Source organism: Takifugu rubripes, chromosome 1, assembly GCF_901000725.2.
Source record: "Takifugu rubripes chromosome 1, fTakRub1.2, whole genome shotgun sequence".
NCBI classification, from domain to species: domain Eukaryota; kingdom Metazoa; phylum Chordata; class Actinopteri; order Tetraodontiformes; family Tetraodontidae; genus Takifugu; species Takifugu rubripes.
In genome coordinates this window covers 21230593-21254611 of record NC_042285.1, presented here as the reverse complement: position 1 = coordinate 21254611, position 24019 = coordinate 21230593, and the positions used below count along the sequence as shown (strand labels likewise).

Genomic DNA, 24019 nt, shown 5'->3' with positions numbered 1-24019 from the left:
GTACTGGGCTTTTGTTATTTGCAACAAATAGCATACACATGTCTGCCATATAGATTTCTTTTATTTTGAGCAAACCTTTGTAGGAGAGTTCCAGTGATATTGTGAGTTGTGTGTGGCATCCAGTTCTTCCAGTACGCCTCACCCAGTTCCGCTGGCAGCCTGTTTATCCACACTTCAAAACGACTGATGTTGTACAACTTGTGCCACTCAGAGAGAATCATGGGAAGTGTTACGTTGTAGTCTGGTTGGCTTGTGAGGGCTCTGTATATTTCATGGAACTGAAGAAACCCAACATAACAAGATACATCAAATGTGAGGCTCTTACAGTTTTCAGAATGATGGGTTTGGGTCACGGAAATAGAAGAAAAACAGACTTGATAATAAAAACAGCAGCAGAAATACTGTAGTTATTGTTACTATAAGACATCCTTGCAGAATTTATAGCAGATAACAGAATGATAAACTCTTATCATGTGTTTTTGTGATCTGCCATCTCTCAGATGAGGATTTAACATATATTTACCTTCTGCACCACCGGCTGCCATTCCATCAACAGGGCCTGCTCTAAACTGGAGCTGTTTTGGCAGAAAGCTGTTCTCCACACTTCGATTTTGATGCTCTCCGTGTCCAAGAGCCACTCGAAAGGAGTCAGGATCTCCTCACAGCATAAACACCCAGAGGAGATACTCTAATAAGGTGGACAAAGAGTATTGAGGGATGTGCTGCACTAGTGTTAAAACCATCCATTGTAACTTTCTCTTCTTTCTTTCACTAAATTTTTATAAACTGATGAAGATTATTTTTTATCACAGACCTTATATACATGTAAGTTGGTGCAGGTAAGCCTACATGCATGAATAAACAACAGGCCAGTGTTGAATGAATTGGGGATAAATTAAGGAGTAGTCAACTTGAATATCCTGGCATACTGCTGATAATTAGCACAGCTTAAAGTCAATTTACGCTTTGTTGTTTTTTCAAGCTGAAGTGCAATTTCAAACCTCTTAATCTGCTTATGTTAATAAAATGTCTCACAGTTTCATGCCACAGTCCCTGCTGGTTTGAATGCAGCTACTTTCAACGACAGACTTTATTATCAGATTTTATTTGCCCCACCCTTGAGAACTGCACTCTCACCCTCACGACATACCCGCAAACTTGGAATCTTGTTTGACAGCCAGCTAGGGTTTGGCCGCTACATCAACCACATCAGCAGGACCTCCTTCTTCCAGCTCAAGAACATTGCCCCCTGTCTGCTCCTTACTTACCTTCTCTGCTGCAGAAACCCTTGGTCAGACTATTGCAAGAGCATTCTCTATGGTCAATCATCTAAACTCCTCAATACACTTCAAAATCCAGAACTCTGTTCCCAATCTGCTCACCCACACCCCCATCCGAGACCACACCACCCCGGTCCTCCAAATCCTGCACTGACTCCCCATTACACAGCACACACAGTTCAAAATTCCCCTCTTTACACTCAATAACCAGCCCCCCAGTTTTCTCACAGGTCTGCTCCACCACTGATGCTGTTTTTCAGAAATTACCTTATTTTAACTCTGATCTGTTTTTTATTTTTTTAATGTAGTGTCAGAGTGTTTGAAAAAGCACTTGCAAATAAATGTATGGTTAAACTGAAATGTAAGGATCTTTAGGGGAGAAATGTTTGTTGGTCTTTTAACAAACATGTGTTGGCCTTGTGTCTCTGATCACTCGTGTTGTTACCTCATTGATCACCATCATTACACTGTCCAGGACTCGAGACATCCAGGTGGCTGCAGCAGACTCATTGCTCAGGAGCGTTAAGTACGTTTTCTGGAGCTGAGAGGCATCTTTCAGGAGATTCTGCATCATTACTGGAGAGGGCAGAAAAGACAATAATGACCTAATCGAAAGGATTTTAGATAATAATAATCTGCTGCTGGGTAACACCACCCTTGGGGGGGGGGGGGGGGGGGGGGGGGGGGGGGGGGGGGGGGTGATTAAAAGACCAAAAGGATGTCTGCGTGTGTGTATATGTGTGTATATGTGTGTATGTATTCATTTCCTCTATTCAAGCTCCTCTATTTCTACTCTCCTCTCCCCTGAGAAAGGGTGTGAACCTGCTCTATTTACCTTTGTGCCATGGAAACCATGTTCATCAAGGGAACTAGGATAATGCCTGTGATCGCACGCAGTCTAAAATCCAAGTCATACTCCTTGAACATAACAATATAGGTCTTGAGAATCTGTTACCTCCTTTCTCAAGCTTTGTTTTACGTTTATCCGCTATGGGTTTCAGTGTTGGTGATAATGAAAAATGCCACCGTTTGGAGCTGGGGGTTATGGAGCCTTACCATCAAAAGCATCGAGGATCATTGTGGCTGCCTGCATGGACTGAAAGCTGGTCCGGAGCACTCGCTGGACAACCATGTCTACCTCAGGCACAGCTTTTATGATCTCCAGCAACACTTTACCGACCTCCAAAAACCTGACAAAGCAAGAGGCTCGAGAATAAGAGTCCTAAAATGTTATCAAATTAAAGCTATTCTAGGATCATTAAAAAAAGTAATTTTAATCATTCTGTAACAAATATCAAACTGTGGGCCTATGGAGGAAAAAATGACGTTTGTGTACTGACAGCTCCTCCTCAATATTTTGTGGCTGTGCATCCACGCTGCGCAGGGCCCTTGTGGAGCTTCCATTTCCTCCCATTAGACTGTGCAGCAGCTGCTTGGCGAAGGAGATGTCCTGAGGAGCAACGGACTTACTCCATTTAAGGAGAACCTGGGAAAATTACAGTTTGTGTGTGATGATTCAAGGCTGAACTGAATTTAAATCATTTTATCATATGGAATCAAACCAAACCAGGTGCCCTTATATGACAAAGCATTCAGAGAAGTTCAAAAAATGACTTTCTGCTAGACCTCAAAGAGCTGTAATAAATGGATGAATGAAAACATTCCTGGACATGTACAGTTTATTATTTCCATACAGCATAACGACCTATGACGAACACAGATTATTACAAGTTCGTATTAGCCTATTACTTTATGTCACAAGTCAACAGGCTCTTACGGCAAAGACACAGAGATTTTAGTGTTCCCTCACAAGTTCTAACAAGGACTTCTCACATCAAAACATGTCCACCACTGTGAGCTCCTAATTGGCTTTATTTTCTCCACATGCAACCTGGGGGGTTTGCAGTATCTTGTTGCTATGGCTAGCAGTTGTCCTGCAGCCACAACCTAACTATACAGTAGCTTGAAGGTGGCTTTTAAGGATACCGCAGACAAGAAAGTAGAAATAGAACAACAACATATTTCACACCTAATAACCTAACACCTTTTGTTGGAAACATTATGTCAGCCCAACCTACCTGTTTGGCCACCAAGTCAGGCCTGGTGCTGCCAAGGAGCATGTCCATGACTCCTGTCGCACAAGATTGTTGAAGCCACACTGAACTACTGCTCTTGCTGCACAAATAGTGACGCACCATTTCTTTGTTGAATGTCAAAGTGATTGCCTAAAACAGCACAATAGCAGAAAAGGTTTTTTTTTTAAAACAACAACAACTGAATCACCAAACATAATAAAATAAAACTATTATTACTGAATAGAAAAAAAATGTTTTAAATAAGCAAATACGTTTAATATAAAGAGTTTTTTCAGATGCCACCGTACAAGTATAAATATTTTTCCGAGAACTGGTTGCTCATGTGATGAAAGCCATTTCTGTGTTTTCACAGGAGGAAACCGGTCCGGCAAGCCTACTTGCATGTATTGAACTATTTATAATCCAATAATCGTTGAAGATAAACTTGAGACACACCTTATCTAGTGGTATCAGAACCTCTTTCAAGGCGTCACTCAGTGAGTCATTGGACAACTTGACAAGCTCTCCGAGGGGAATGGTCACAGCTAAGTGGAGTCAGATCAGGTTTTACTACAATGTCATGAAAATATAATATTAATATTATCTGCTTTGAGCTTGGCATTAGAAGTTACCTCTTCCTGGCCAGTTTTGAGCATAATAGAGCAGGTTGATGCCACTGGCAAGCACCGGATGAACCGTTCTGAGGGGTGCAATGACTTGTGGAAAACTGTTCTCGATGATACGTAACGTGCTGGTGAATAAAGAGAGAAAAGATGTGACGTCAAATCAGGACTAGTTGATTATTTATCTTCAAGGTCAACCATCAAGGCTGTTACACAAGGCAAGACATGAGGATTGTTGTTTTTTTCTCAGAGATGCAAGAACAACATAGTTAGTTTTGGCCAGGACATTCGATACTTCCCCAGAAACTCCAGCGCCAAACTCCTGCACGCTCTTCACGCCGTTTGACAATCTTCTCTGTTTACAATGTCGTTTTAACCTCTTTTCCACAGATTATGGCCCATTTGCGTGTCTTTATGTGACTGCTCGATGTTGCACACCTTTTTAAACTTCCTCACCACCACGGCCATCCGTTCCTCAAAACTATCCATTGACATTAAAAAGACAACATTTCTTCTTTTCTGTGTTAACCACATCCACTTAAATTCTCTCATCAGTCACACAATGACACAAGCCCTCACTCCCAACCCTGGGAGTGACTACTGTTGCCATAATGCTACTGCCTGGTTCCAGAAAGAGATAATAATGTGCAACGAACTCGCAAAACCTAAATCTAACTATTGAAGACAATACAGTAAGGCAAGGCACCATTTTAATTACATTACCTCTGTACATTGGTCAGGAGGGCTTTCATGCTGTCTATCCCTTGGTCAACAGAACCGGAGGAGAGGAGTTTGGGAATTATTAGCAGACTGTCCCACACTGAGCTCTGATTCTGCAGCTGATCAAACACCAACATCGCCATTCCAGCCACCGTAGCCATCTCATCAGGTTTGGTCTGCACCAGCTCCAACAGGAACTGGAACCAAAGAAAATGTCACACTCCGGACAGCATCGACCAGACATATGCTGTTTGCCAGTAAGCAGAAGAACAAACCTGGTTGAGTGTCTGGAGTGAAATCTCAAACACTGTGGAGTTGGACTTGCAGAACGAGACCACGCTGTAGGAGGCGGCACTGGGTGAAGTTGTGTTAATCAAGGGTAGCATTATGGAGCAAATGCCCCTTTTCAGCAGATCCCAAGACTCCAGCATTTGCTCCAAGCCCTCCTGCAAAAGATATCATGAATACAAATTATCAGTAGTATCACAGTGGTGGAGAAAAGGAATAAAAGTGCATTATATCGAATATCGGCGGCAATTGCTTTAAATCTGATTGGCTTAAGGAAACCCGCCTGATTTTCCTGAGTCGTGCTGGTGTTCCAAAACGACACATTTTTAGGAACGTCAGGGGAAGATGAGCCTTTAAACCGAGAAACTGATTATTAGTGGTTAAAAAGCAGCTGTAGGAAATTTCACATCAAACATATGAATCACAGTTTTACTATAATGAACGGGAATGTATAAAAGAAAACACTTACCAAAAACATTGTTTAAAATGTTGATTAACGTTTCAGGATTGTTTTGTGGGTCACTTGGAAGGGCCACCTTAAAATCACCCTCAATTAGGTTTTCCAGCATGGAACGCTTGGACCTGCCAGTCAGATGAAACACGTAGTCCAGATTCAGATCTATGGTAATTTTCTGATATTATCTCCTCTTTGACAACAGCCTACCACACCTTTTGTCACGGCAGCTAAGCCTGAAAAATGTTCCCAAACCATCAAATAGTTGAGATGCTGGTGATAGAAGCAGAGAACAAAATAGGACTGACAGACAAGAGCAGATGGAGATCTGTCTGCAGCACAAGGGCAACAGAAAGGTCCATATGTCCTAGGTGCAGAAAGATGCCCCATTGTTGGAGTTCCTCACTGGAACTGGTGGCGCAGGTTCCCACATTTAGAATGCTAAGTAAACTTCGGCTCACTCTTCCAAGACAAATGTTCCCTAATCAACTTAAAGTGGCACTGGTGCCTTTTATTAAAAATGTGGCAGCAGCAGCATGCAGAAGCCTGTCTTCAGGTTATAATGGCCATGAGCAGAGACAAATCTAAAGCCATTTACCTCGGCATTAACCTGCCTTTGCTTTTAATCACACTCAACCACCTCATAAGTGTGTTTGGATGAGGGGGGCTTTTAATCAGCAGTTTGCAAAAGTCTACTTTACTTTATTTTAGCATGACATTTTTGAAGCATACTTGTGTGTATTGATATGACATTGAATCATTTGTCCTATGTACTTCTCTTGTGTTGCTTTTTTAAAATGTGTTTGATTCTCTCTTTTTTATGCCCATCCTTGATTAGTAAGAACATGCAATTACTGGGACATACTGGAGATAATTAATGAACCCGTAACCGAGGGAAGGATCCTTCAGATCCAGATTCAGAGTTTGATTCTGTGAGAAATGGCTCCTGAAAGCAATTCAGTATCGATATCTTTGACGCTTTTCCATCCCGGATCTGCCCATTCCTGTGGTCATCCATACGAGGGCAGGTATATATACATAATCCTTTAAAATAGGTGTAAACCACAGGTGGTTCATTATGAGTCATGTTTTTCTAGTATTCACACTGGCAGCGGGACGGCTTGGGAAACAAAAGGCAGCTGGTCCAGCACCAGAGAACATCTTTTGTCTAACTGTTGCTGGTATTTCATACTTGAACAAAAGAAAAGAAGCTGAGTTTCCATTAGCACATGTGCCTTCACAATCACCTCCCGCTTCAACAGCAAACAAAAGAGAAAAATGCAGATGGACTAAAGAGCGTGCCTCTCTGTTGAGAGATAAGATGCTTTTCTGGTTGCACGGAATCGCACGTCCTTCATCTCACGCATCTTCTGATCGCTTGTTATTTATTTTACCTCGTGAAAGCAGCAATACTGAAGTTATCGTGCTTAGTTGCTGGCTAATCGCCCATTTACCATTTTGCTGTTAACTACGGTACCTTGTGTTGCCCTGTTTTGATGCCGTTGTGTCCACCTGATGTGATGTGTTATGGCAGTTGCTGTCTGTGTTGCACATGAGGGTTTGTAGGAAAGGGAAGAAGCCAGTGCTGGGAAGGTTCCGAGGTTCCACATAGCCTGGGGAGGACAGGACATAGAGTTTAAATACTAATAACAGCTTTATCAACTTAATGTCCCCTGACCTGAATCGCACAAATGCTATTATGGTTTTAATTTCAACTAGTTCTTAGTTTTCTCTTGTGGTGCAGGAAAATCAGTGAAGGTCAGATTACACCAGCGCTTCTCAAAGCGCGCCCACCCTGGCATCGCACCGGGGGGGCGCGCTTTGAGAAGCCGGAGAACATGTTTTTTGACCCCGGAGAACATGTTTTTTTTTTTTTTTGCCGTACTAGAATAAAGTGTAATTGCACGTCCCGCGCGCACACACCACAGAGCAAGAGATAGGAAGTGCAGTGAACAAACCACCAAGAGACCATGAAAAAATACTTAACAGTGATGAAAAGAAAGGCGGAGAGAGACGGAGATAATGAGACATACGAAAGTCTCCCGAAAGCTAAGACGAGGAAATATGACGAAGCATTTATAGCGCTTGGCTTCACTGCGACTACGGTGGGAGACGAGGAAAGACCGGTGTGTTTACTGTGTCTAAAAATGTTGGCAGGACAGCATGAAGCCAAATAAATGAAGGCGTCACTTAAAGACATTACACCCCAGTCACGCTGATCAGCCGCTTGAGTTTTTTCGGCAAAAACGTGCCGAATATTGGCAACAATCATCCCGCTTTGGTCTATATTTCTTTCTTTTTTTGTTTTCTTTAATATTAATAAGGATACAATGTTATGCAGAGGTGTACTTATAACAATTTCATAGACATATACTAATTATAGTCACGGCGGGGCGGGGGGCGCAAAATGTTTTCTTCTTCCTAGGGGGGGCGTAACAGAAAATAATTGAGAAGCACTGGATTACACTCAAGCCACACTGACCACAGTGACCTTTATAGTATTTTTACCTGCTGATATTATCTCAAACTCAACATGGCAACATAAACAAGAACACCCAAGTCTAAGTTGTCCTATTTGTGGAAGAAGTACCGGTAACTTTTAGATATATAGGCTTCACAATACACACACAGCAGGAGACATAGGATTTCATGACGTTTACACAAGTGGAACTGCAAACAAATTAATCACCGAGGTTAAACGCCGTCAGTACAGAGGTGAGTGTTTGAAAGGGAACAGATTTGTCTCCGTTAGCACATACAGCAACATAGAAAATAACTATTACCGGTAACTAGTAAATATCTAATACTTCCTCCTTTACAACTGAAACTGGCCATTCAGGAAACACAGAGGTCTGAAAATGTTTGTTCCTTTTGTTCTGCTGGACTGAAAAGACATTTTAGTGGGTAACCACGTTATTAAATTACATTCCCAGAACTGAGCCTCAGAAAAAAGGGTGGAAAAATAGTGGGAGTGCCAGGAAAAGGATTAAGATCTTTAAAGATACTCCGGCTTCCACTCATTAAATGTACATTTATAAGGTTTGCAACTTTGATTGATAAAACTGATACACAGACCGGTTGTTCAGGTAACCACGAATGATGCCCCTCCCTCAAAGACCATCAATCATTTCACAAGAATCAATGGCTGTCAGATTCTTTATGCCACCATCTCTTTCATGTTCACTCCCATTCAAATAAATCAATGGCGCATATTTCAATTCTGTATTAAAAAGGGAATACAAACATTGTGACAGAGTGCACATCTAAAGGGCTTAATGTTTGTCTTTACTTTGGTATTGAACCAATGTCCCTTGGTGTGTCGCCGCCACAGAAATGATCACATCACTTACGTAATTACTGAATTTTCCCACATTCAGATTGCGTTCTTTAACAAAAACCGAAATTAAACTGAGTAACAAACTGGAGATGTACAGGCGCTTTCGTAAGGACCACTTGCTCCCTGCTGTCTAGTTCTTTTTATTTTACACTCACATGTGTCTTTCAGGACGGGAGGAAAGTTGGAGCGGGTGACAGCAATGATGATGAAGATGACCAAAGGCCAGGTGATCAGAGTCAGTGACCATAGCTGTCAAAGAGAGCAGGAATCAATGCTGCAGAATTCAAACACTACTGAGTTCTTAAAAAACAAAGAAGAACTTTTTTCAGGGTCACTCACTGGCTGTCTGATGATGGTCAACCAGTTCTTCCAAAGAAGAAGACGTAGCTGCTGGAAAAAGGCCATATGCAGCAGAGGCTAGAAAGAACACAAAATAATGTCAATAGTTGTAAGTGGTAGCAGTGGTGGAGAAGGAAGTGACAATTAACAAGTGCCTAGTGGGGGACATGCTAAATTCTACCATCTCTGTTCGAGAACTCATTGAATATTAGTTTCTTAAAGTGGAGACCTTCCTGCAAACACATCAAATAATCTTGTGAATTTTGTGTGAACAATTTCCCTTTTTTTTACCATGTTGAGTTTTAACTCTTTCAGGTTTAGATTTTAGTTTAACTTCCATCCATCTTCTACCTCTTTATCTCTTGACTTTCCTTAACAACAGTTTTAAAGAAAGACGTGCTTTCATCATTCTTTCTTTTGTTGCTACTGTTGGAGGAAATTTAGAATGTGGATCATCTTTTCTGCCATTTCCCACAATAATAAAGTGGCTTTTATTCTTTTGTGATAGCGATATGTTAACATACATTGCTGGCAAAATCATAACTGACCTCTAGTGTACAGCACAGAATGGTGAAAATATACATTTTTCCTTAATTTTGCTTGCGAATCTCGCAGATTGTCTCTTCTTTAATTTTTTGGTCAGAAATCGGGATGATGCGACAGTTAAAATAATGAATTTTATACTGACAGTTGGTCAAAATGTTACTGATATATACTGTTAAAACATTTAAATATATAATAGAAATGCATTTACATTCCCTCGGCGGTAAAACTTTAACCTCATTCCAAAAGTGTATTTTAGTCTTTTTTAAATTGGTTTAGCAACACTATATCCGCACACAGCCTTTACATGCTGCATACTGTAGATTGGTGGTAACATTTATGGGAAGTACTTGACAAATTTTTAAAAATGACAGTTTGTTTCTGTAAGCGAACTGGTTTTTAGGAAGGTAACATACCTGTCTGCGCTGGTTCTTTCAATTTTCTTTTAATGGTTCCACTTTTTGTTATCGGACAGAATAGCGACGTCTTAGCAAGGTCATGGCGCTAGATGGGCCCCTAGCAAGGTGACACTTCCATTAGTGTCCGAAGAAGGTAAAATAAGGCAAAAGTAAATGAACTCGTCCAAACAAACACTTTGTTTGCAACTTTCCTTTGGGAGAACTCTCCTCTGTCGCGAGCCGAACTACCTGTCACCTCTCGCGTGCGACGGGGGCGTGGCCATACATCCATGACGTAAGCCTCCAGAGAACGAGAATGCCCAACTAGACGCGTAAAATCAACTTTTGTATCATTTACATAGGAAACCGTGACAAAAACATACGTTTTTAGTCTTTGTGAATGCAGCTGACAAGACAAGGCTGTGCTGATGTGAATTGGAAGGCAACAAGCTGAGCTGTTGTTGAGGTGGTGGGTCTCAGGTGGGGGGAACACATGGCATCTTCTGGGAAATATCATTGGGAGAATATATTCTCTAGACTAGACCCATCTTCTGACTGTGTGCAAAGGGAAAAGACGAAGAGGCAAACAATAATACAATGCACGCAGCGTTTCAAAGCTTATTATAGAATAATACGGTTTTAAGGACAATATAGAATTGGTTTTCCATTCAGAAGGCGTTGATGGGCAATATTCCTAAGGAGAATTAGCATATTTTTAATATATCTAATTAACTTTGCTTGGGTTGTTCGCCTGTGACGTTTTATATTTAACTTTACGAAACCTGTTTTTCAAGAATGTTTCTTGTAAGCCGATGAGATCAGCGCCTGACCTGGGTTCTGCTCCCGCCACAAGGGGCGCTAGACACCACGGTGGTGATAAACTTGCCACTAAAAGAAAGAAAAAAAAGACCCGGATAGATGAACCCAAAGAAAGCAGCAAGAATAACCCACAATTGATGTTTGTTTTATTTTCCGAATGGAATGTCTTGGACTCGAGCAGGCACAAGGATGACAGCATAAATATGGACAACACAGACAAGAATAGCTTCAATGTGGATCTTTTAATATGTACGTATAATTCGTTCTCCTTTAAAAAATAAATCATAGCTGTGATTTGAGAAGTGAAAGCAAGAAAACATACACACATCTTCAAAATAAAATAATTTTCTCACTTTCTGTTTGGCATACTGTAATAAGTCACATTTGTTCCTTATAATAATGGCTGGAGATTAGTGTCCAAGATCAGTTATTTAAAAAACAGGATAACTTAAAAGTTCTGAAAATTCCACCATTAAATAGAAGGAACAAAAATACTGAGTACATATTTCCCCGATCTTAGCTTGTTTTCTTTTTAAAATAATGTTTATGACGGTATAAAACGGCATCACGTGCTAATTTATTTCAAATTGTTCAAGTTTAGAGATGGTAAAAAACGGAAACGTCGAACCAAAACCAAACCCTCAGTGGTGCTGGTGTTCAGGGGAAAGAAAGGAAATCACATAAAATAAACACATCCATCTCAAACACACAACAGGAATATTTGCAGCTTAAATCTATGAAGTCACAGTCGGACATGTCTGGTTTGACCTGTTCACTACGAGGTTCAGTCACAGTGGTCACTAAAGACCAGATTGCACAAATAGTTAAAGAAAAAAACCCCAAAACATTTAAAATACTGTGAATAGATTCATCCATGTGAATGTTATTTGACCTAATACTTCTGGCACTTGTGTGTGAGAAGACCGTTGGTGACTGCATCAGTAAACTATTTTCCAGTGTGTCGGCTGTTCACATTCTTTCTCAGAGTCTCCGCAGAAACGGTTGTACGTAGTTTTAGGATCAAATCCCAGGATCTCCCTCTCTTCATGGATCCGGAATGAGAAAGTAGACACCGAAGTTCCAATGAAGAATCTGAAAATTAAGGTAGAGTTAAAAGGAACCTACTGACAAGAGGAACCACAGCTGAAACGGTTGTATTCAACCTATTGTGCTCTTAATTTAAACTGTGTGGAATGAAGACAAAGACATCTTTTACATTTAAGTAATGTAGAATTGATTTAGAAATAAGAGATATTTGATTTATGGAAGGTGTTTTGGTAGGGAAAGGTGCCAGAACATCTTAATAGCAATGTCGAGGTAATCTAGAGTGAATTTAGGGGGAAATGCATTCAAACTTATTTAGTCGATACAAATTCACTATGACATGTGTATTACTGCAACCAATATCTATAAAATGATGTGTCTTTATTGAAAGGATTGGTTCTTTGGCCATAGAAATAGTCATTATGCTAACAAGCGCTAACTTATTGCCTGATACCAAAAAGGCAAGAATGAAATGAGCTTTTACAGTTTTTTAACAACAGAAATGGGATATGGAATTTACCTCGCATGAGCACAAATCCACTGGTCAATTATGGCCACTCCTCCATCTTTAAGGAGCTCTAGGTCTTCTATTGAGGGATCAAACCGCAACATTTCTGGTAACAACCTCTTCAGCTCTTTCAGTTCTAAAAGATTTGGCACCAGTTTGCATCGATTAAATGAGAAAATGAACAGACCACTGTTTTTATTATTCACCTAATTATATGAATTGTTCTGATAACCCTTTTACATTTATGTCTTTATGTCCTCACCTCCCCCATCTGCATCTGTTGCCAAGAAAACCTTGTCAAGTTTGTGCTTCTTCATCAAGCTGCGTATTTTTTTGACGGCTCCCTTAAGGCTGGGGACATCTTCTCTATGGCCCCAGATAAAATCCTTCCGTCGCAGATGGACACCAAGATACGGTCCCCCTTTCGCTGAGCCTAGCTTAGCCTGAGGAGACACATTTTCCCCCAAACAGCACAAGAACATGCAGATGAAGACTGTTATTAGCGTCTTGTTGATTTCCAAAGTGACTTTGTCAGCAGTTTTGTGAATGGTGCAAAAATGAACTGTCAAAATAAAGTGTGCTTAGTTCAAGGGTCACTCACTTTCATGCGGGTCCAGTCCTCACTGTAAACGGTGCTGTCGCTTATATCTGTCGAGTTCAGGTGTGTTGCCCTGAAGTTATCCCCTATGAGCCGCAGGTGCTTAGCAAAGACCATACTGCGGCGCGTCTGCCTCAAACACAGATTTGCATGATGTTAGACTTGAGGCGTTAAAAAAAAACAGAAATGTATAACCGATCACCTCTTACATCCCAGTAATCCTTCCCAGCGTAGTGATCGTGGAGGAGGGTCTCGGCACGGTCCAGCATTACAGATCTGTGACACAAATGATGCATACATTGACGATGAGGTGCATCTGACGCCAGCAGCTTGTAATAAAAGTACAACGATACTCTATTTTAATGTAACATTAACAGTGTTGCATATGAAAATGCTTTGGTGTGCTTCATAAATGTATCCACACTGTGTTTGCGTGTGGAGCCTCAGAGTACGTTTCCACGGTAATGCTGCTCAACTGCTACTCACGTCACTGTGATGTTTTTCTGGAGAACTGGAGCCATGATAGATGCATGGCCTTGGGCTGATATACAAGTTACATTTCGAGCTCTTGTCTCCTCATAACCCCAAAACCAGCCCCTTGGAATCAACGCAGACAAACAGATTCATATCAGAATCAGGTAAAGGCTAGAGGCTAAATATCAATGCAGAAAAATGAAGATGAGTGTAATTATTTGAAAGATCTACAACTGTTAAAATTATTATTTTGCCATTGCAGTTAAAACTTCTTTACCTATAAAAGCCCTGTTTATCTTTGGAGTAGATCAGCTTCTCAATGCATGGCCGTTTATCTACTTTTTCTTCCCATTTCCCATCTGTCCAACCTTCAGCATAGTTCTGCAGGACCAAAACCTGGTCTATGAATGGGCCTCCGTTCTCTGGACACAAAGGGGAGAACAAAATGTGAAAGGCCGTTTGGCTTTAATCCACAAAATCTGAAGAAATTAGACTTGTGGTGACTTAAAAGAATCTGTGTTAAATTGACTAAAAACAAGAATACTTTCAAATTCTGGATCAATAATATTAGAAACTTACCAGCAATGAATTCCTCATACTCAATGACAGGAACATTGACCTGCAGGCTGGTGAGACTGAAGAACTCTCCCCACGGGATGCGCAGCTGGTAGATATCAGGGCTTTGCCAGTGATAGAGCCGACCCCACGGGGGAAGTACCAATACCCAGTCATCTCCATCTTTAGTCAGCGTCTTAACCAGGGAGGCCATTCGAATGTAGACATCTCTCCGCAGATTGAAGCCCTCCGGAGGGTTTACATCATACAACAGGTACCTAAAGTGATGAGAGAGGTCAAGAGCTCCAGCTTCAAGAATAGCCAATGGAACAGCTCATTCGTCAATGACAAAATGTAATCCAACTGAACATCATTGATATATTGTCTTTCACAGTCAAGACTGCACAACCCCCCCAAGCAACAGTGGAAGAGGCAAAAATCTTTAACCTCATAACAGGAATAAAGAGGAAACAGTCCATTCCCTAAAGGTAGGAGATTATTTGTAACTTTAAAAAATGTGTTGTTATTATGTATATTATTAATATGACATAGAAAACTACCTTGGATATATTATTAATAGTTTTTTATTATTCAATGTTTATTCTACACACAATGAGGGTTGAACAAAAATGAAAAAAAATACAAATAAGACATTTATATACCAGCACCATCGCTGCTGGCTGAACAGATTCTTCTTTTTATTATTCTTCTCCTTATTGTTGTTGTTGGTAAAGCTATATTATATGTTATTATAGCTAATATAGTCATTATAGTTTCTTTCTGTAATATCCAGCTTTTCAAAAATCTTTGCTAGACTCTATGGGTTTAGTAAGTATACTATTTTTGTTACCTTTGTTACCTTTTTTTAAAAAAATCACACCTCTCAGCCAACGTGAAACTGTCTTGACACTTCATGTTTTAAGTTAAATTGGTATTCTATTAATAGCAGTAATTCATTATAGTCACACGGGGAGGTAAAGAGAGTATTTACAAATATTCACAGAAAAAATGTATTTGTGACTACTTGAATGTTAATAGTCCTTTAAACGGGAAAACGATCACAGACACTAAACTCTGATCTAAAAAGGGGTACAAGTGAAGTGTCATTAAAAACTAGAAGTGTTTCGATGAATATACACCACTAGTTTTGCGTTAGCTTTTGTTTGCTAAATTAGCAACCAGTGAAAACTTACCGCAGATCCCTCGCCATGGAGGTGGATGCTGTCGCCGTGTGACTTGCACTAAAGACATCGTCGGCGTTCGCTGCGTTAAATGCAACAAGAGTGACGAGCACAAACGAAACTGATAAAGTACAAGAGTAAAGTGAAGCAGTCCATAACCGGAGTATATGCACTGCACGGTGCGCCATATTTCCTCTGAGCAACGCACTTCCGGACAAACCGAAAAGCGTCTCAACAGTTGCCGAGCAACCGTCAGTCCCTGACACGACGACATGGCTGCGGACTGAAAAACCCTAATCTTTTGATGGCCTCGCAGTTCATGAACCACTTATCCATGTGTTAAACGCATTAGTCTCGGTAAATTGACTCAAATGTTAGTTTTCAATCATTTAGAAGGGCCAGTTTAAGTCGCGTCGATTTGACGTCATAAGATGCTGTCGCACTAAATACGTGTAGTTATGCGCAGACTGCCATTAACTATTGTGGCACTCTGAATGTATATGTTAGGTTCCAAACGAACTCACGCACGCCTTTTCCACTCAGAGTGGATTTAGCTGACAATAAAAAAAAGAACGTGGGTGAAAACAAAGAGTGATGACGCAGCGCATATTCTTGGCCTGAACATTCTGCCTCTCTGTGGTGAAAACAAAATACTGCAACTCACTCCAAATTACTCCGAATTGTAATGGCATCTAGTGAGTTAGTGAAGCATGGAAAATCATCAGAACAAAAGTCCATCCATCCATCCATCCATCCATCCATCCATCCATCCATCCCTCTGACAAACCAATCAAACAAACCAAGGTTCATTCTTTACCTTTATTACTCTACCCCTTAAAGTTGCCACTACTCAGCCAAGTATGACAGTTGAATCACTCAGTCAAACAAGAAAAAAATGTATCTATTTTGGAAACAAACATGCTATAAAATAAATAAATTCCTCCTACCTAACAGGTTAGTAGACATTCTTAATTTTACTTCACCTTAATCAAAACCCAAAAGTCAGCTACTGAGCCTCAATGTATGCATAACCAGGATATTGGAAATGTGATTCTTTTGTTTTTACTTTCTAACATAGAGTTGGCAAACTCTAGAGTTTGTCCTGGTCATATATCACTCCCATCTGCCTTCTGGCTTCATCCAGGGTTTCTGTTAACAGGATGGAATGAGCCCACGGCATCTCTGCACTCTCCTTCAAACCTAGCAGGGATGATGTAATTGCACATTAATTAATATTATGTTGCTGAACTTGTGCAGCAATAAATGGACAGACTTGGACCTTTTTTAGTTTGTACCTTTGAGCAGGCAGCGTCTGACCTCTTCACCTTCATATTGTAAACCTGCACTGTGGACATAGTTCAGAGGCAGGTCGGTCTCTGGCAGGGGAAAGTGCATTTCCTTCCCATTTACTTCCAATTCGGTGGGGCACCACATGTGGTGGGGCAGCTGGAGTGGAAATAACCCACACGTGACTTCTTATTACAAAACTGCTCCTTTATCATTACAGATGTCTTATTGTGTGGAAATGTTTTTTCTCCTCTTACCTTTATAGTGCCTTTTGTTCCAACAATAACAGCATCAGAGACCAGCTTCATGCTGATTGAACAGGTGCAAACAGCCAGCCTGTTTCCAGAGAATTTGAGCACCACAACTGCTGTATCATCAACACCTAAATAAGAGAATTAGCACAAGTTCATTCATGAATTGTTTATAAAATGTAGAAGCTTGTCTCTTGACTAGGATTTCGGCTCATTTTCTCTGAGCTTATTATGAAATGGCAATTACATTAGCAGTTTTGAGACCTGTACCTGTTTCCAAACAATGGCCACTTGCGTGGATGGACTCTGGTTTCTCCCCTTTAAAAACCATGAAGGCAAACTGCAGTGGGTAGATGCCCAAATCCACCAGTCCCCCTCCTCCCAGTTTGCTGTCTGACATGCGACGGACATGCGAGACTGGAAGCCCAAACTCAGCCCTCACCATCTGAACATCACCCACTACTCCTTGTTTTAAGAGTCTTCTCACTTCAGCATACGCAGGAAAGAACCGCGCCCAGACTGCCTGGAAGAATTTAAAAAAAGAAATGTATCAAACAAAGATATTTTTCACCCTAGAATTTAAAAAAAAAAAACCAAACAGTTACCTCCATGAGGAACACCTTTTTCTCCTGGGCTGCAGTGATTAGTTCTTGCACCTGCCTTAAATTCATGCCCAGCGGTTTCTCAATCAGCACGTTTTTTTGTGCGTTTACGAAGAGTTTTCCAGTGTTAAAGTGCTGAGGGTGGATTGTACCAATGTACACAACATCTACAAAAGTAAATGGTTTGACTTTTGTCACTGTCACATTTCTGTGAAAAACATTTATTGTTCTAAATTTTGATACTTCATTGGAATTTTATTAGTTAGGAATTTCAATTTCAGAGTTCTGTTGAGCCTTGAAAGTGGACAAAAATGATGGTTCCTCATCAGTTTCATTTTAGTCCAGGAACATCATGTCCAGAAAGATGAGCTCACCAATGTCTGGATCTTGTGCTAGCTCCTCATAACTCCCATATGCACGAGGGATTTTGTGTCGTTTCGCAAACTCTTCGGCACGCTGCAGGTCCCTCGATGCCACGGCCACAATCTGAGCAGAACCAAAACTGACTTTATTACTTCACAAACTTTCAGCACAGTGGTGTTAACGTCAGTTGAAATGTGAGCGTGTGAAATTATCAAGCAATTATTTTATAAAGGGCGTGGAACACCATTAGGAATTTACTTCATCAAAGGTTTGTCTTCTTTATAGTTTACTTAACAATGTAATTTAACCGTTATAAGTGACATAATAATTGTCCTTGGTTTTGGCCGCCTAGTGACACTGCATGAAATTTTGATAAATAATGATAAAGAACAAGTTTGATGTTTAAACACACAGTAAATGCTAACAGCCCACAACAATTAGTGTAACATTGTTTAAATTGGGTAATTTGTGACATCTGAACTCATCCTGATCCTGCATTTATGTGATATTGCTATCTTTGAATAAATCCATTTATTACACTCCAGCTAGACGTCAAATCTTCATTAACACGTTACTGTGTGAATTAAAGATCAAGGAAGGGATTTGGCTAGCTTGCATATTGAATACATAAGGGATTAAATATATGTTACAACTTACCTTATGGTCTTCAGGAACCAGAGTCCGCAAAGCAGCTGAGAGATCATGACTGATTTTACCTACACTACATATGCCCCAACGTGTTGCCATTGTTTGAGATCTCTAATCAATTAGTTGCAATTAAACACAATTTAACTACGTTCTGATGTTCCCAGTAAGCAATTTGTGAAGACTCGCACCTTCACACACCTGTTAATGTCTCTGAGACTTGCCCTACTCAATGATTATGCCAACAAGGCCAGTTTCCTAAGAAGAGGTCAATTGCAGATAAGGTGGGGCACTTCTGCCCAGTCAGACAGGCAATACACAATCAAGGGGTAAAATGTAGCAACAATCCATCTTCTTCAAGTGATTCATATCTGATGCATCACAGCATATGTCTGGCGACAGATACCGAAGGTATCAAGTACATTCTGTCCTGTCTTTGCTCATAACCCCACAGTTCAGCAATGTGTCCAGCACAAGCCCTGGATTGCTTCAGAAAAGTCTGTAAAGGGATTAGCACAGAGGCATGTTCAAACCACAACTGTGGTTAGGCAAGTGGAATGTGTCAGATCAATATCAACATTCATACCACCAGTTTCCTACTGCCAGAATGATTTTTAAGCCTCTATAGCATTTTTCTCTTTGCCAAGTTACTTTTAATGATGGAAAGTGGGAGTGCAGTCTGTTGCCCCCATATGCTTCTTCAGACTGTCACTGTGTGGCCGTCTCACCCTTATGCACATTGAACAAGTAAAATTGAGGAGACTTCTGGACCGACATTCCCAACTAGATCCCAAATAGAAGAATGTAGCTGATCAGTAATTGTGTAATCAATTTATTAAAAGAATGTTTTACTGAGAAATACTCCGCTTTCTGCCAGGACATGTGATCCGAAAGACTCACCCGATAGGCTTTTTGTCTTTCTGATGAGTGTTATTGACAACTATTCAAGAAAACCACTCCCATGTGATGGCTATTCAGCCCTTTCATAATGCATCAGCTTAAATAGTTTCAACTCTGGTCACACCAGGACTGAAGAATTCTTTCGGATGAGAATCAAAACATTTTCCAGTTGTGTTCAACAGTACAGTTGACCCTTTGCTATAACTTTATGGATTACCATAGCCTGGATGAAAGAGATCCTGCATGGACACTGAGAAACAAAACAGGTTTCAAACATCGCATTTATTATCATGGCACTTCATTTACAGACACGCAAAAGAATTACACACACACACACACACAAAAATAATAGTCACAGCATCTCTCCTGTACTGTCATTTTTCAGCGTGGATGCACTTCCATAACTAATGATTTGTAGCAAAGAACAATGGTAGAAAAACTAAACTTTAGTTTTTTCAGTTTAACAATTAACAAATAAATAACATGCAAATTAACGTCTCAAATATTTCTGTTATTTTCAAGATCTTGTTTGTTATATCAATGGGCAAATGACAGAGAAGCCTGTCTAATATTCTTCTCCTTCTTCATCCTCCTCGAATGAGTCGAGCCCGACCTCTTCGTAATCCTTCTCCAGGGCAGCCATGTCTTCTCTGGCCTCTGAAAACTCTCCCTCCTCCATTCCCTCCCCGACATACCAGTGGACGAAGGCTCTCTTGGCATACATGAGGTCAAACTTGTGGTCTAGACGGGCCCAGGCCTCAGCGATGGCTGTGGTGTTGCTCAGCATGCACACGGCCCTCTGCACTTTGGCCAGGTCTCCTCCAGGAACCACAGTGGGAGGCTGGTAGTTGATGCCTACTTTGAAGCCTGTGGGGCACCAGTCCACAAACTGGATGCTGCGTTTGGTTTTGATGGCTGCGATGGCAGTGTTGACGTCTTTGGGCACCACATCGCCACGGTACAGCAGACAGCAGGCCATGTATTTACCATGGCGAGGATCGCACTTCACCATCTGATTGGCCGGCTCGAAGCAGGAGTTGGTAATGTCAGCGACAGACAGCTGCTCATGGTAGGCTTTCTCTGCAGAGATGACTGGAGCATAAGTGGCCAGAGGGAAGTGGATACGAGGGTAGGGCACCAGGTTGGTCTGGAACTCTGTCAGGTCAACATTCAGAGCTCCATCAAAGCGAAGGGAGGCCGTGATGGAGGACACTATCTGGCTGATGAGCCTGTTAAGGTTGGTGTAGGTCGGCCTCTCAATGTCCAGGTTCCTGCGGCAGATGTCGTAGATGGCCTCGTTGTCCACCATGAAGGCACAGTCAGAGTGCTCCAGGGTGGTGTGGGTGGTCAAGATGGAGTTGTAAGGCTCCACCACTGCAGTGGAGACCTGGGGTGCCGGGTAGATGGCGAACTCAAGCTTAGACTTTTTGCCATAATCGACAGAGAGTCTCTCCATCAACAGTGAGGTGAAACCTGAACCAGTGCCCCCACCAAAGGAGTGAAAGATGAGGAATCCTTGAAGGCCCGTGCACTGATCTGACTGTAATTAAAAAAAAGAGTTGGGGTTGAGATCCCAGAACACATCCTCACTATCTTCTCCTATTAAAGCTTACTGTTATTGTCTGAATGGTGATTTTGTTAAATTTAATATAATATGACAGTATGGTTAATAGAAAAACAAAGAATTACACAGTTATTACATTAATGGCCGAAAATTAACACCCTGTGTGCAATTTCCTAAGGTGCTGAACATACTAAAAGGGAGGGAGCAAAATGAGGAAGCAGGCGGAACTTACTGGCAGAGAAATGTAGAAAATGGACAAAAAAACAAAGATTTGTTAAATGACCTCATGCCTCTTTCCAAGCCTTTTGTTCTTTGAACGTTACATCTAATTGCTCAAGGTGCCCATGAAATACACAACTATGAACTTAAGCAATGCATTGAATGTGTGCTGGGCTTCAACACAAAGAAGTAGTATAAATGTGCAAGCTGCTGCAGGATAGAGGACTGTCTCCAGCTGACACTCACAGGGTGAGTCCTCTTCACATAAACTACAGCAGAAGCTCTGCTCAAGGCAGTTTTACCATTAACCTCAAACAGCTTGAGCATATAGGGTTAATAGAATGTAATCCATGACGGCAAGTTGATGCAGTGACCACGAAAAAAAATATTGGGTTGCATGAGAACCAGTAAAGGAACGGCTTAAATCTGGTGTGTTATCTTAATCTTGTCTTACCAGTTTACGGATCCTGTCTAAGACAGAGTCAATGATTTCCCGGCCGACGGTGTAGTGTCCACGGGCATAGTTGTTAGCTGCATCTTCTTTTCCTGAGATCAGCTGCTCAGGGTGAAAGAGTTGACGGTAGGTTCCTGTGCGCACCTCATCTGCAGAAGCAAGGAGATTCCATTATCTTGTAATGGAATGGCATGAGAGCTTAAAAAGCAGGATAACATAAACCTACTGACCAACGACAGTAGGTTCCAGGTCAACAAAGATGGCTCTGGGGACATACTTCCCAGCCCCTGTCTCACTGAAGAAAGTGGTGAAGGAGTCATCGTGGCCTCTCACGGGCTTGTGGCTGGACATCTGACCATCTGGCTCTATCCCATGCTCTAAACAGTAGAGTTCCCAGCAGGTGTTCCCCATCTGGACACCAGCCTGGCCGACATGGACTGAGATACATTCACGCTGGAAGGGCAGAACAACAGAAACTCTCCGGTCACATACTTCTGGCAATGGCATGTTCATCTTTTCCAGTTGAGACATGCCAGCAGATGATGCTTTTTGTCCTTCTGCTTCTGCATTCATGACTTAAGTTACTAATACACTTGATGCCTGCAGGAATGCAATAAATCACTCAAAAATTACCTCAGGGTGGAAGCAAAAGCTTATACAAGGAAAAGGTTGAAGTTCACAGAAATATAGATGAGTTGCAGCTGTTGCCAGATCTCCTGTGACTGTCAGGGAGCAAAGTTTGGGAGCTAAAATGGAGATCATTATCCTCTTATACCTATAGCTCAAATTAAAGAGAGAGATGTAATGGTACACCCAAAATTCACACAGCACTGTGTTTGCGCACTGCATAAAAATAAAAGTGGCACCATCAGTGGTTTATTTCAGAGCCTAATGCCATTCAGGGAACTCCGCAACACACGTAAAATTTTGGCCATCATAACATTTCATCCAATTTTATAGACTGTATATAATAAACTTTCAACTTCAAACAATTTCATTATTTCTGAGAACCAAATCATTTATGTATTTTCTCTGTTTTATTTTCAAAATAGGGATTTTACAAATGATTTCCATATTTTTACAACGCAGCTGCATTTTGTTGTGATCAACAAACTAAAAATCTACTGTTACCTGATGTGACTCAACACAGTGACCTTTGAAATACGATATACTTGCATCCTCCTATTTTTATCCTTCACCCCAAATATTTCTGCTTACCAGTACTCAAAAGGAGTGACATTGCTGCTGGGTGAGGGGAGGGTTGTAGCTGCAGGTTTTTACAGAATTGCCTTCCAAATTTAACGTGTAAATCTCTCAAAATCCATATCAGTCAGGGGGATTTTATACACATATGTACATCAAACACTGATCAGCTCATAGAAAGGATTATTTTTGGTGACTGGAGCTAACCTGCATATCACAGAATGGCGGCTATGTCTGTAAACACCAAATGACAGCCCCCAAAATAGCAACACTGGTGTGAAGGAATCATGCTTTTAAGCTTATGAAGTTTACTTTCAGTCCATGTTTTTGAAATGAGATGTACACTCATTCTCTTCAGGTAAGACCAATGTGACAAATGTGCAACCATTTCATTCTTTTACACTAATAGTCAATTTTACCAGCTATAATTTAATACAATTAAAGTTACAGGAAAACTAACACTACATTTATTACCACAGGGGTGTTTGGCAAAGGTGTTTATAATGCAGCGAAACCTTGTCCTGTATATGCTGCCCAAACAAAGCTGTGTTTATATTCCAGTATGCAAACAGAACAAAGTCTAAGGGCGTGTCCGAGTAGAATTTCACTTCCTGACATCCAAATCTTACTATAATATATACAAATCAGTCATTAAAACCAACTTAATCAATGTTCCTAATTTTCATCTATTTCAGGTCAGGTTCTTTACACAAACGTAATGGTGAAAATCACTTCCGTCTGTATTTCTGACGTCTTCGCATTGTATATATATACACATAAAAAAACAAGGTGTAAATGTATCATGAAACAGAGCTTAATGATAATAACATATCGTTCTGCATGTGTTGACCCGATCAAGTCTATAGTCAAACTGTGTAACTCATTACAAAAAAGGAGGTTATTTTCCCTCCACTGGTGCGCTGAACATGTCAAATCAGGACTTCATCGGCTCAGTTTTGCCAGCCAGAGTATTCTTGGCAGGAGCCAGTGATGACGTTCAAACGATAAACGCGTATTGAATATATTAAAAACGTAAACTTACCATTGTCTGATTTGTGAAAAAGGTTCTCAAAAGGTAAAGAAAACTTTTAGGGGTATGTTTCTCACAGCAGCCTTCAATGTGGTCCGAGTGAGACTGAGCGGCGGCAGGTGGGTGAAAGAGTGCCGTGACCTTTACTTAGAAGCTGACCACGCCCACCTCCCTGTCAAGCATGGTGGCGCGCGCAGGGCTGTAAAAATTCGAATCGATGTTTTGCTTTTCATCTAGACAGAAAAGAGAAATCGATGTACTTCAT

At 41.0% G+C, this 24019-nt stretch overlaps 4 protein-coding genes across 4 annotated transcripts in view; all 4 read right to left on the bottom strand.

Annotated features, from left to right (window-relative positions):
* Positions 1–10327, bottom strand: part of abca12 (ATP-binding cassette, sub-family A (ABC1), member 12) — a 47589-nt gene extending 37262 nt beyond the window's left edge. The window contains exons 1-16 of the mRNA XM_029839226.1: positions 10076–10327; positions 9117–9194; positions 8933–9026; positions 6918–7053; positions 5456–5568; positions 5270–5337; positions 4974–5144; positions 4702–4895; positions 3988–4106; positions 3812–3900; positions 3359–3505; positions 2621–2766; positions 2337–2470; positions 1726–1856; positions 524–688; positions 76–278 (exon numbers count right to left, since the gene is read on the bottom strand). Of these exons, the coding sequence (XP_029695086.1) occupies positions 76–278; positions 524–688; positions 1726–1856; positions 2337–2470; positions 2621–2766; positions 3359–3505; positions 3812–3900; positions 3988–4106; positions 4702–4895; positions 4974–5144; positions 5270–5337; positions 5456–5568; positions 6918–7053; positions 8933–9026; positions 9117–9182 (1976 nt within the window). The 5' untranslated portion in view covers positions 9183–9194; positions 10076–10327. The remainder of the gene's footprint in view (positions 1–75; positions 279–523; positions 689–1725; positions 1857–2336; positions 2471–2620; positions 2767–3358; positions 3506–3811; positions 3901–3987; positions 4107–4701; positions 4896–4973; positions 5145–5269; positions 5338–5455; positions 5569–6917; positions 7054–8932; positions 9027–9116; positions 9195–10075) is intronic.
* A 772-nt stretch (positions 10328–11099) lies between these two features.
* Positions 11100–15547, bottom strand: pofut2 (protein O-fucosyltransferase 2). The gene is made up of 9 exons (XM_011610862.2): positions 15249–15547; positions 14080–14333; positions 13778–13922; positions 13513–13623; positions 13236–13302; positions 13030–13155; positions 12691–12871; positions 12441–12564; positions 11100–11968 (listed from the first exon to the last, which is right to left on the bottom strand). Exons 1-9 carry the CDS (start codon positions 15422–15424, stop codon positions 11815–11817), a joined length of 1338 nt encoding a protein of 445 aa, XP_011609164.1. The 5' UTR covers positions 15425–15547; the 3' UTR covers positions 11100–11814.
* Positions 15548–16041: 494 nt separating this feature from the next.
* LOC101067668 (trans-1,2-dihydrobenzene-1,2-diol dehydrogenase-like) lies at positions 16042–18754 on the bottom strand. Its single transcript, XM_003962002.3, has 7 exons — positions 18397–18754; positions 17751–17862; positions 17380–17543; positions 17045–17297; positions 16781–16905; positions 16532–16682; positions 16042–16436 (listed from the first exon to the last, which is right to left on the bottom strand). Exons 1-7 carry the CDS (start codon positions 18484–18486, stop codon positions 16327–16329), a joined length of 1005 nt encoding a protein of 334 aa, XP_003962051.2. The 5' UTR covers positions 18487–18754; the 3' UTR covers positions 16042–16326.
* Positions 18755–19547: 793 nt separating this feature from the next.
* Positions 19548–23914, bottom strand: LOC101074770 (tubulin alpha chain-like). Its single transcript, XM_003961951.3, has 4 exons — positions 23767–23914; positions 21752–21974; positions 21522–21670; positions 19548–20824 (listed from the first exon to the last, which is right to left on the bottom strand). The coding sequence occupies exons 1-4, from the start codon at positions 23767–23769 to the stop codon at positions 19850–19852; spliced, it is 1350 nt and encodes a 449-aa protein (XP_003962000.1). The 5' UTR covers positions 23770–23914; the 3' UTR covers positions 19548–19849.
* Between the last annotated feature and the right edge of the window lie 105 nt (positions 23915–24019).

What these genes read in the sequence shown, in the direction of transcription:
- LOC101067668 (XM_003962002.3), bottom strand. Translation starts at nt 18,486, where the DNA reads ATGGCAACACGTTGGGGCATATGTAGTGTAGGTAAAATCAGTCATGAT. An exon ending in AGCACAAGATCCAGACATTG is followed by an intron (nt 17,544 to 17,750) that starts GTGAGCTCATCT and finishes TTACTTTTGTAG; the next exon opens with ATGTTGTGTACATTGGTACA. An exon ending in TGGCCATTGTTTGGAAACAG is followed by an intron (nt 16,906 to 17,044) that starts GTACAGGTCTCA and finishes TCTCTTATTTAG; the next exon opens with GTGTTGATGATACAGCAGTT.
- pofut2 (XM_011610862.2), bottom strand. Translation starts at nt 15,424, where the DNA reads ATGGCGCACCGTGCAGTGCATATACTCCGGTTATGGACTGCTTCACTT. An exon ending in CTGGGAAGGATTACTGGGAT is followed by an intron (nt 13,156 to 13,235) that starts GTAAGAGGTGAT and finishes TGTTTGAGGCAG; the next exon opens with ACGCGCCGCAGTATGGTCTT. An exon ending in TGGATTTGTGCTCATGCGAG is followed by an intron (nt 11,969 to 12,440) that starts GTAAATTCCATA and finishes CTTAATTTTCAG; the next exon opens with ATTCTTCATTGGAACTTCGG.
- LOC101074770 (XM_003961951.3), bottom strand. An exon ending in CCTGGAACCTACTGTCGTTG is followed by an intron (nt 21,671 to 21,751) that starts GTCAGTAGGTTT and finishes TTGCTTCTGCAG; the next exon opens with ATGAGGTGCGCACAGGAACC. An exon ending in TAGACAGGATCCGTAAACTG is followed by an intron (nt 20,825 to 21,521) that starts GTAAGACAAGAT and finishes TTTTAATTACAG; the next exon opens with TCAGATCAGTGCACGGGCCT.